The sequence below is a fragment of the Stegostoma tigrinum genome, chromosome 14 (genome assembly GCF_030684315.1).
Source record: "Stegostoma tigrinum isolate sSteTig4 chromosome 14, sSteTig4.hap1, whole genome shotgun sequence".
Taxonomy (NCBI): domain Eukaryota; kingdom Metazoa; phylum Chordata; class Chondrichthyes; order Orectolobiformes; family Stegostomatidae; genus Stegostoma; species Stegostoma tigrinum.
The window spans coordinates 72,955,849-72,967,980 of NC_081367.1; the positions used below are offsets into that span (position 1 = coordinate 72,955,849).

The 12,132-nt window shown below is 37.8% G+C and overlaps 1 protein-coding gene across 4 annotated transcripts in view; it reads right to left on the reverse strand.

Annotated features, from left to right (window-relative positions):
* The window catches only part of u2surp (U2 snRNP-associated SURP domain containing), an 88,202-nt gene that overhangs the window by 44,260 nt on the left and 31,810 nt on the right, over positions 1-12,132 (reverse strand). For all 4 annotated transcript variants that reach the window (XM_048542443.2, XM_048542446.2, XM_048542444.2 and 1 more), the window contains 3 exons: positions 11,527-11,735; positions 9,173-9,216; positions 103-207 (listed from right to left, as the gene is read on the reverse strand). In XM_048542443.2, the coding sequence (XP_048398400.1) occupies positions 103-207; positions 9,173-9,216; positions 11,527-11,735 (358 nt within the window). The remainder of the gene's footprint in view (positions 1-102; positions 208-9,172; positions 9,217-11,526; positions 11,736-12,132) is intronic.

A 12,132-nucleotide genomic window follows, 5' to 3' on the forward strand; every position in this document is an offset into this window, starting at 1 on the left:
GTATTTTATACAAAGTTCTTGAATACAAAATTGCTTTATATTTCATTATTTTTGTAGGTAAAAGATTTTTAAAAATCCACCAATATTGAACTAAATAAAAACCTGAACATGGGGTTGTTAATTTCTCGGTTCATAATCATGGCTTCGAACATTGGCCCTTCACGCACCACAAATTCGATCATCCGATGAATGACACACAGTAAGTTCCTAAACAAAATAAAAGCAAGATACACCTTTCACAAAGTGAACACCACCTTAACAAGCTAAAGAAGCAATCCGTATGATGAACAACTTTCTAAAACATAGGAGGTACCTTCACTAACAAACCCAGTAATCCAAGTAGCATTTTAATTCCTTTTGGCAACCATCTGGGAAGCAAAATGACTAACTTTGTTTAGTAAAACAAATAAATTTGCAATGGGAAAATGTATTAGTTTCACCCTCTGATTTTGTTCTTGAAATATATTTCTCAATTCTTTTCTGCCAAAGTTACACCCACAACCTACTCTAAATACTTTAGCAGTCATATCTATACTACTTTATTAAGCATCTTTCTAGACAATAAGTTTTAAATTTAAGTTATTTTTGAACATATAAATCTACTCCCGGTGGTTCGAATGAAGGGATTTAATATCAAAAAGCATATAACACTCCAGAATATATTGTTAAGAAAGTTAATGGGATCAAATTTCACATGTAGTTCATTAATCATCTATATTTTGTACGCATTATTTTCTACATGTTGAAGGCAAGCAAAAGATGCAACAAATTAAAGGAAAGTATAATAATACTCCTACACATGCACTTTTTAGAAAAACTAGATTTCAGATAGTTTGCAACATCGCTAACAAATTTCATTTGTCAAATACAAGTTCAACTTTTTTTTTGTGATCACACCATTCAAGTTGATTTAGTTTTAATGTTCAACTTAGTGGAGAAGGGATCTTTGTCTATTGATTTAATAGACACTATTCAAATGTGGTTTTCCTGGTGTTTCATTGAAAGAGTATATTATGGTTGCTTTGACAATACTAGCTTATCTTGTAGTTTCTAAACAATTTCCAGAAGAAGTTTTTCGCCTTCAGGCCATTTGAGTACAAAACCTAGTTAAATATATCAGTGACTGCCAACTTTAAATTCCTATTGCAACAGGTGAACACATTAGCATTAATCAAGATAATAAAGTGTGAAGCTGGATGAACACAGCAGGCCAAGCGGCATTTCAGGAGCACAAAAGCTGACATATCAGGCCAAGATCCTTCATCAGAAAAGGGGGATAGGGTGACGGTTCTGGAATAAATAGGGAGAGGGGGGAGGCGGAAGATGGAGAGAAAAGAAGATAGGTGGAGAGGAGAGTATGGGTGGGGAGGTAGGGAGGTAGGGAGGGGATAGGTCAGTCCAGGGAAGACGGACAGGTCAAGGAGGTGGGATGAGGTTAGTAGGTAGGAAATGGAGGTGCGGCTTGGGGTAGGAGGAAGGGATGGGTGAGAGGAAGAACGGGTTAGGGAGGCAGAGACAGGCTGGACTGGTTTTGGATTGCAGTGGGGGGAGGGGAGATTTTGAAACTGGTGAAGTCCACATTGATACCAATGGGCTGCAAGGTTCCCAAGCGGAATACGAGTTGCTGTTCCTGCAACCTTCGGGTGGCATCATTGTGGCACTGCAGGAGGCCCATGACGGACATGTCGGTTCGCGACTGGGAGATGCAGTTGTTTATTGCGAACCGAGCGGAGGTGTTCTGCAAAGCGGTCCCCAAGCCTCCGCTTGGTTTCCCCCTATGTAGAGGTAGCCGCACTGTGTACAATGGATACAGTATACCACATTGGCAGATGTGCAGGTGAACCTCTGCTTAATATGGAAAGTCATCTTGGGGCCTGGGTAGGGGTGAGGGAAGAGGTGTGGGGGCAAGTGTAGCATTTCCTGCGGTTGCAGGGGAAGGTGCCGGTGTGGTGGGGTTGGAGGGCAGTGTGGAGCGAACAAGGGAGTCACGGAGAGAGTGGTCTCTCCGGAAAGCAGACAAGGGCGGAGATGGAAAAATGTCTTGGGTGGTGGGGTCAGATTGTAGATGGCGGAAGATGGCAGCATTAATCAATCTGATCATCAACAGGTTCTTTGCAAGCTCAGGCGTTGAACCACTTTTAGATGACAGTCACTGATCATACGTCTGTAGAATTGAACAATATTAGTGGATGGGCCTGAAAAACAATGCATATTTTGGAAGCTAGATGCAATCTTGAAACAGCACTGGAAGAGATTACTTCTGTCTTATGGAGACTATTTTAGGTCATATCTTAATTTGATCACTTGTTGCAACTATCTTCCATAGCAAATATAAAGCTGGAACATAATCAGTACTTAAGCAAAATGTTTGTTTAGAAGCAGAAATTACAGGAGGCCATTCAACCCATCATGCCTACTTAACTCGAGCTTTCTACTTAAAATTTCCTTATATCTTTTTAAACCATTGCTAAAATTCTTCCACTTTTAAGTCTAACTATGATTACCTCAAATGGTAAAATGTAGGATGCTTTAGTACAAGTTAAGAATTTGCGTGAAGATACTTTATCCCACCTTCCTCAGCCAGCATTCTATAACTACTCTCCTGTCACAGGATAACATGCTGCAATTTTTAAAAATTTAGTTGCTGTTCAGATTAAAGTAAGTAATTTAAGCAACCAGTTAGTCAATACTCAATATTTGAGTAATGATACACTACATTTCAGGCATTTCTCAACGTCCAATTTTCAAACATTTATCAAACACTGAGCTTTTACTTTTATAAAAAGAGCAGCAAGAAGTTGGACCGCACAGCTACACGTAACATACGCTCTGCACCACTGAGTAAAGATGCATGTTCATTGCTACAAACAAAGCTTTCCAAATGCAGATCATTCTGATCTTGATCATAATTTTCAAGAGAGGAAACTTTACTAATACAATTACGATCTGATTCAGTCCAGAGACGGGGTTTAAAGGCTACAAATTAAAAGCCGGGTTTCCAGAGAGAACTTCATTTTTGAACTTCTTAATGCTGCAGAACAGCAAGTATTAGCGAGAAAACACTCAGCATCAGCAATGCATGTCTAGAAATAGTGAACTTACACTTCTGAGTTAAAAAGGCATTGAAGATCATGTCCCATTTTCTGGGTGGCATACATGATCAGGCGCTAAAGAAGTGAATAAAATAAAAGTTACTGCCTACTTACACAAATGCAATTGCTGAAGTCACAGGGCACGCAAAGGCCTGTAAAATGTGAGTGATGGAAATAAAATGTTATGTTTCTAACCAATTCAAGCCCCATGCTGACAATACCACTTGCTACCTTTCATAATTGCGCAACTGAATGAAGTTTCATTCCTTTGCCAGTAGCACAGTTCCTTGATCAGTTAGGGAAAAGAACTGCAGACGCTGGAAATATGAGACAAAAACAAAACAGCTGGAGAAACCAAGCGTCTCTGGCAGTATGTGGACAGAAAGCCACAATATTTTGTGACCAGTGATCCTTATTCAGAACTTAGTTTGTTCTCCAGGTGGCCTTGATGGTGGTATTCGAGCGCGTGTGCGTGTAAACAAGGAGAAAATGATAGGTAGAGATGGAACCCAGACAGACAAACCATTGGACAAAAAAAATGGGATGGATTATGGGGAGAAAGAAAAGTTGATAATAGGTACCATCAAAAGGTGAAAATGTCTTGGCTGTGATAAAAGCAGCCTATGTAAAGATAGGCCAGGGTGTTGGAGTGGATAAATAACATGGAAAGTGGTGTTCAGGACCTAAGATTTTTGTGGAGCTCAATGTTGAATCACGAAGACTGCAGGGCCCCATGCAGAAAATAAGATGCTGATCTCCCAGCTTGGACTGAGCCTCTCTGGAAAATGGAGAAGTGTTGGTCAGGGAACACAGTATTTACAGATTCCTCTACCACCAGCCTCTTCCTCTCCCCTCCTCTCCACCCCCACCCCCACCTTAAGCATGCATTCCTAGCTGCAATCACTTCTAAAGAAGGGTCTCTGAACCTAAAACACTGACCCTGCTTTACGTCCACAGATGATGCCAAACCTACAGAGCTTCTCTAGCTATTTCTGTTTTTGTTCCATTAACAGTTTGTTAATTCAACAGGATCCAACAGGGAAGACTACAGATTCCTCCCACAATGGAATGCTTACCAGAGGCATGCGCCTACCTGGTAGGTGAGCTCTTGCCAAGGGAAAAAGTCACAAGAGTGGCAAAACCAACAACCCACTGCTGCAAACTCCTGAACATCTGTACCTACCATTTGATAATGACTACAAAACTTGTAACATAAATATATAATCAAAACATTAGGAGGACATAAAGCAACCCTACTATACTCGGCATGATCCTCAACATAAATTTTGTACTACCTTGTCAGTTCTATTTATATGAAGGAATTTGATATTTACTGTATGATCAAAGAAGAATGCTCCTTCCGCTGTTTAAAATTAGATCTTCAAAAGTGGGATAATGAATTAATCTGATAAAACTACACTCCTCTTAAAGCCCGATGTGAAGCCTCTCAAGTTGATAAAAGACATACCGATAATCTACTCAGTCACTGTCAGCTATGGACTCAGTTAAGGGGGAACAGGGTGATTTGCACGCCTTCATTCGCCAGTCAAGTATTTTGCTGAACTCAGATTTGTCCACAGCTAACAAATAAACAAAACTTCTGCAGAATCAGAAAAGATCTTTCCAGCACCGCATTAACAGACTAAGCATCCTGATCAAAACTAGAGCTGCTGTTAACTGACCAGTTATATCTAATTCTCACCCCAAAATATTACCACTTTTGTTTGCCCCTGTTAATTTGGAATCATAGTATTCCCAGTGTGGAAACAAGCCATTCGGCCCAACAAATTCACACAGACCTTCTGAAGACCACTCCACCGAGACCCATCCCCTAACCCTAATCCTGTATTTCCCATAGCTAATGCACCTAACCTACACATCCATGAACACTATGGACAATTTAGCATGGTCAATTGATCTCCATCTTTGGACTGGAGCACATGGCAGAAACCCATGCAGACACAGGGTGAACATGCAAATGCCATACAGTTAGTCACCCAAGGCTGGGGTTGAACTGTGAGGCAGCACTGCCAACCACTGTGCTGTCCCGTCACATACAAACATAGGAGTCTCAAACTAATATTTTCAAGCGAAAATCTTTCAAAAACTTGCCAACATTTTTGAGTCCTTTTTCTGGTATTACATCCCAGCAAGCCAGGCATTAGCCCCCAGGGTAAAATGTTTAGAAAATCTACACCAAGCTACACGAATATTAACCATCATTTGTGAGATCTTACGAATACCAAAAGCTTGATGGGATTCTGCCACCAATTTTCCATCCTATATATGAAGTTCTGACTCCATTACCACCCTCTCCTGCTGCTGTTCCTTGTCCTCATATGGGCTTAGGAAGTGAAAATCCACATCATATCATTGTGGGGCTACTACAACATTCTAAGACATACCAAAAATAAGTTATGGACTTTATATAAAGTAATTTGGCTGTACAGTACTCAAGTACTGCTGACGTTTTTCACCTTGCACCCACCAGGTAGGTCGACACTGATTGGTCACACCGTGTATTGCTTCAACTTGAACAAAATAGATGCTTGCCATTCCTTAGGTCATTTCTCAGAGCAATACCTTCCCAAAAATGTCAAACTGTCTGGTTTAAATTTAAACAAAACTTGAAGGTAATCAGTCACCATCTGACTGGTGTGTTCTGCGTGGCATGCCTTCACCAAAGTCTAATTGCCAAATCAGGGCTTTCTTTTCATACATTACATTAGGATTTCTTGCAAACCACCCTTGAGTGCAAGATGTAAAGCTTTGACAAAATGCATCTTTTTTTCACGAGTACAAACATTTAAAGAAAAAAAAAACTTAAACGCATTAAATTTTCCAGCCAGCTTCTCCTTTACTTGCTAGGAACCATCCGCTACATAAAGCGCTGGTGTTTTGATGGGAACTAAGCCAGTAAACAAAAAGCCTACTTGTTTTGCAAACTAAATCAGTTTACTATCTTTAGAAATGACTGATTTGAGACAGCATATAAATTTATCTTCTGCTCAAATTTTTAGTTTCAGTTCCATTACCCTTTAATTTGCAAATTTAATCTGATCTGGGAATTTAAACTTAAATCCTGTCATTGTCCCCCTACTGGCTTCCATTATTTTAAATATGTACAAACATTCTTATACAAAACCCTTTTGTCAAAACTAGATATATTTGTTCACCTTGTATCAGAGATAATGGGAACTGCAGATGCTGGAGAATCCAAGATAATAAAGTGTGAAGCTGGATGAACACAGCAGGCCAAGCGGCATCTCAGGAGCACAAAAGCTGACGTTTCAGGCCTAGACCCTTCATCAGATGAAGGGTCTAAGCCCGAAACGTCAGCTTTTGTGCTCCTGAGATGCTGCTTGGCCTGCTGTGTTTATCCAGCTTCGCACTTTATTATAGTATATTTGTTCACCTAATGACTGTGAAGTATTCAATGACACAACTCATTCACCCAGGCATATTTTACATAGCCACTTTTGAAATCATAAATGCGAAAACATTTATTGACACTGTTATTGACAGGGAGGGAAGGCAATGATGTATTTGAGAAGCCTAAGAATTTTGCCCAAATTCACTTCAATTACACAGCACCTAAAGTTCACTTAGTGAAACATGAAACTATGAACTGCCAAAATTATTCTGAAAAGCAGTCAACATAAAAGGAACAAATATCAAACCACTTTCATCCAGTGATGCTTTCTTAATACTTGTAAATCAGTATCTAATTCTTGTTGGCCATGAAAAAATTCAATATTACATCATATATGACTTTAGTTCTTGGAAGATACAGCATTGTTTTTAAAGTGAAAGAGAAGCGTGTGGTTAGTTTACTAATCAGCTGAGAAACATCCAGCACCCTCAGACTTTTCAAGTTTGCAATTTTCACCAATAAAAATCACCAAAGTGGAGGGAACCTGATGGATGTGGGGACAGCTAAGCATTCAGCTCCACTCATAAAAGGCCAAAAATTAATTGAAAACTAAAATTTAATTGAACAAGATGGTAACAGCACCATAAAATGTGATAAATATCAGGCCCAATATAATTCGCAAATTTCCTGAAGCAACAAAGACCTGGTCATCAAGGCAGAAAGATAACAAAAGGTACATTGTGCAAATCTAAAAACTAAAATCTTAATTGTGGTAGCCAACAAATAAAGGATTTTTACTTTAAAAAGTGTTTCAACTAGAGTCAATGAAGCTAATCATACCAATGACTCTTCAACATCTGAATAATTTCCCAATCGATTCCACGGTGCTTTGTTCAAGTCCCTCACTGCAAACAGGCAGTTCAGCTTGTGCTGTTCACCATGGCTAAGGTCAAACATCATGAAGAGTTTATTTAAAAGATCAATGCTGATCACAATGTCAAATTCTGGCGATGGTCTTCACTAAGAATTTTGATGAATACACATTGCAAGGCAAAGTTCTGATTCAGCTGAGCAAGGGAACACCGCTACGGAAAATAATAACTGAAAGAACTGCAGATGCTGTAAATCAGGAACAAGAACAGAAGTTGCTGAAAAAGCTTAGGAGGTCTGGAAGCATCTGCGAAGAAAAATCAGAGTTAACATTTCAGGTCGGATGAGGAAGCGTCACCAGACCTGAAATGTTAATTGATTTTCCTTCACAGATGCTGCCAGATACACTGTGCTTTTCCAGCAACTTCTGTTTTTCAACACTGTTACAGGTTCTTCTTATATCCCGTAAATGAGTAAGGCCATATATTTAGAAATAAAGCACACACAGCTAATTCTGTAATCTGAAGACAATGAGGTTACACCAAAAAAAATGCAAAGGATATCCTGCAATCACAATAACCTCCCAACTTTCAACTTGCATATTTCAAGACAGATACATATTTAATACTATTCAATGAACAAAGACTGTTCACACTACATCAAATAGAGCAACTTCTCAGTTGTCCAAACACTACCATATCCAGTCTTTTCAGATAACTATCCTATTGATCAATTACGATTGATTTGAAGCCTGAAATACTTTTAAACTGTCAATGCTTACAATGAAATTATAGCAATTTTACTGAAATGGTTTCAAAAATATAGCGAATGTTAAAAGCTCAATTGCAAAACATGTGACAAAGACACTGCCAGCTAAATTCGTTTCAATTATACAATTAATTCTGTAAGTTGGTTGTTAAATAGAAGCCATCAGAAAATTCAGTTTCACTTCCTTTCAAGATGGTGATCCAAATGAACTGAATGCAACGACAAACGCCATGCAGCGTGCAGCACAGCAGCCATATTTGTTTCAATTTTGACTTGATTTAAACACTCTGGTCCAATACATTTAAGCCCAATTAGCAGGGCCTACAATGACAAAATTAATTGGAATACCTCAAAAGCATGTTAAACAAAATAAATATGCAGCAATCTCACTGAAGTTACTTTGTAATTCCTAACAAATTTATAAGTAATGTTTACCAGCAGCTTGCAAGCACCTTGATGTAACTACAGATAGAACATAGGTTTTAGGGTTGACTACTGATAACTTCAAACTAAAACAGGGCTTTTGCATGCAACTGTTTGATAAATTCAACCTAACAGATACAACTGTTGTCATGGTCAATTACAAACTGCATTGTGAACTCAAATCCCTATAGCTCTGTGGTAAACATTCATTCGATATATTTCGAAAACAGGGAGATGCATCATAAAACTGAGTTTAACATCAGCAAGATTTTAAAGGGGACAAACCAGTGTTACAACTAAAAAATGTAAACTGTGGTCAATTTGACTTCAGCATAAATATCTGCAACCAACCAAAATACAAATAAATGTTGTACACATCCTGCAGCTTAGGGAAAATAATGAAGATTCCAATATAACAATGATGCACTGTAAACAGACAAAATGAGACCTGTAACACAAGTTCTCATGCTTTTGAAGCCTGTAAGCAATTACTAAATGTAAGTACCCAGCCCCAAACATTCAAGGGAACCATTGCTCAGCTACCCAGAAACTTAATCCAAAGCACGTGATTCATGTAAGAAGTCAATTTAAACTGGGACACTTTCGACTATCAGCAGCAATGAAAAATGAATGAAGAAACGTGTACCTTTCTGTTGGGATAACCACTTTGACTATGGCGTGCGACAGAGTCTGTATATGAAGTCACATCAGATAATAAAGATAGGATATATGAGTATTGGCAACTTAAGCAGCAAGTATACAAAAATACAAATATATATGCATTTTAAAATCCTTCTAGAAGCCAACATTTATATTGTTATTATGACTGTTACTGAGTTAAAAGGTACAAAATGTACTTAAGACAACTGAAATACAGGGATAGAAATAACTGTAGACATTTGTCTTGACTATGGCAATGGCATCAGAGCTAGGACAAACCACAAACCAGGAACTTCTAAAGAAGAATCAGTCCAGGTACTTTTAAAGGGAAGTTTATATTTTATGTCACATCCAAATACTATTAAATGGTGAGGTACAATCAGTTATTTTGATGGGTCAAAGACATAACAATATTTGAGTTATTCCTTTACCATGTTGACGTATGAACATTAATGCTTAACTTGGAAATACTTGGACACACAAAATTCAATTTGTGACATCAAGAAGCATGCAATCCAATCAGTGAAAGCTCACAGGTTACGTCTTCTTGAAAACAGTCACATCCTGCATAGCTTATTTCTATATTTTCATTCCATACCACCACTTTCAAAGCATGAAATTAAGGTTATCTAAGGGTCAAACATACTGGAAACTTTAAATGCCAATTAATCTCATATGCTGTCCCAGACCTAATACACAAAGTTAGTCAAAAGAAAATATCTAAACAGCTGTTCAAATTTTTTTTTAAATGTATAAAGTCATCAAAAGAAAACTTCAAGTGGCTAATATACAATTTTCTCTGATGCTGTTTGATATTACATAGATATCTAATTTCTTAGATAAATGAATTAATTATTTTAAAAGATAAAATTGTTCCATATTAAAATAGATCCTGCAATTAAACACCTGGAGTAGGATCACCTGTACTACTAAATTACAATTCAAAAAATTGTACAACTACATAAGTTGAAGCATTAAACTAACACCCCTTCTCCCATGTGCAACCTCTCCTTTGCTATTAGGAGCAAATACTGGAACTCTGCTTCTTACTAACCATCTATGCAAAGCCAGCCCCACAAATGACAGACAACCATAATTTACTTTTATAAGATGACCCATCACAGCAGTGAAGGAGTCAGTCCCGACAATGAATGGCTGTAGCATTGCATGTCTGCACTCCAAGTCAAGAACTAGGAACAACACAATGTAGTAAGCGCATTTCACTAGAAAACTGAGTACTTACGAAAAAAATTTTAAATCAGTTTATGTATGTCAAGCTTAAACTGAAGGAATCACCAGCAGCTTTTTCAATGAAAAAGGCTAGCTGATGGAAGTAAACATCTGTCAGATATTTAGACGCTGAAGTGGGATTTGGGGTCTGGAGTAAGTAATGAAAATGAAGGAAATAAGACACAAATTTATAAATATTACAAAGCTAAATGCAAGGTTTGTGCCTCAAGACAGGATTTAAACCAGAAATGCAAAGTAAGAGGCAAGGGTTTAAATAACTCGCCCTCCCTTACTGGAGGATTGAATTCAAATTTCACTATTTTGCTCAGATACATGTTGCAGAGACTAGGAAGGTCTCACAGTAGGTTTAATAAAGAAGTGTGTCAATTTTGAAATTAGGTATTTCCACAATTGTCTTTTGTTGAGTAGAAACTTTGCAATGCTCCCTTGGATGTATGGGCAGAATCCCATATATGTAAATTCTGTATGGCTTGTGGAAGGAATGGGCTTGATGAGTTGAATGGTCTTTTTCTCATTCCCTACTAAAAGTTATCATGTTCTCTTATTTTATATTTTTGAAAAAAATTCAGGTGTTATGTAAATATGAATTTATTCTTTCATTCCTTCCATTGGAAAAAGGAGGTTTAATTAAAAATTAAGGGCATCTGGGTGCTAACATTTGTATCAGAAATGTATTTTAGTCTGTCTACAGATTGTAACTGTTATTACCTAGCTGTTATTACCTAGCTGTTATTACCTAGCTGTTATTACCTAGCTGTTATTACCTAGCTGTTATTACCTAGCTGTTATTACCTAGCTGTTATTACCTAGCTGTTATTACCTAGCTGTTATTACCTAGCTGCAACAATTTTAAAAGCTTTGCAGAAAGTCATGTTATTAAAAATATTCTGTTTGGACAAAAATGTAGAAGTTGATTTCTATCCCTGAAGAAATGTTAGAAATTATGGTACTAATACAGTAAACATACTTCCCATTCTCATTTATTTTACTTTTTAAGAATTCTGTCCTAAAGCCTTGATTGGCAAATGCACAGTGTAATCATAGTGACAACTATTCCAACAGTGTCCTCACCTAGACTTTTTAAATTACCTTTTCAAAGTCATCTTGATTTTTCGGAGGCATCACTGGAGTTGTTGGGTTCTTTAGCCTCTCCCGTGGTTGGGCATTGAAAGGTAATCCAGAGGGGGGTGGTGGTAGAGTCAACTCCCTCATAGCAGGTGGAATATAAATTGGGTGAGGAGGAATTGGCACAGCCTTACCCCAACCCAACTTCATTTCAAATTCCATAATGATCTTCCCTAAAAGAGAACAAACTTTGTGAATTGAAGTATGAATGCAGAATTAGGTGCTAGCTAAAACTGTTGATGTATGGCATTTTGGTTTATTTTGAAGATATGTTTAATCTATTTTTAAGCAACATGTCATTATCCTACTTCTGTTATCTCTTCCTGGAGCTACAGTTGAAGACGATCAGGGAAACAAGTTTTTCATTCAATCAGTACTCCAAAGCCAGTACTTAGGAAGTACAATTAACAGACAAATTTTTGCATTCTTCATCTGGTTAAGCAGCCAGGCTCCAATTACCCCATATTTTACAACCACTTCTGCTTTACACCAAGAGTGCTTCCACATGTTAAATCACCTATGGCACCGAGGGCCACACAGTACTAAGATGCGGTAACATCATAATTAGTG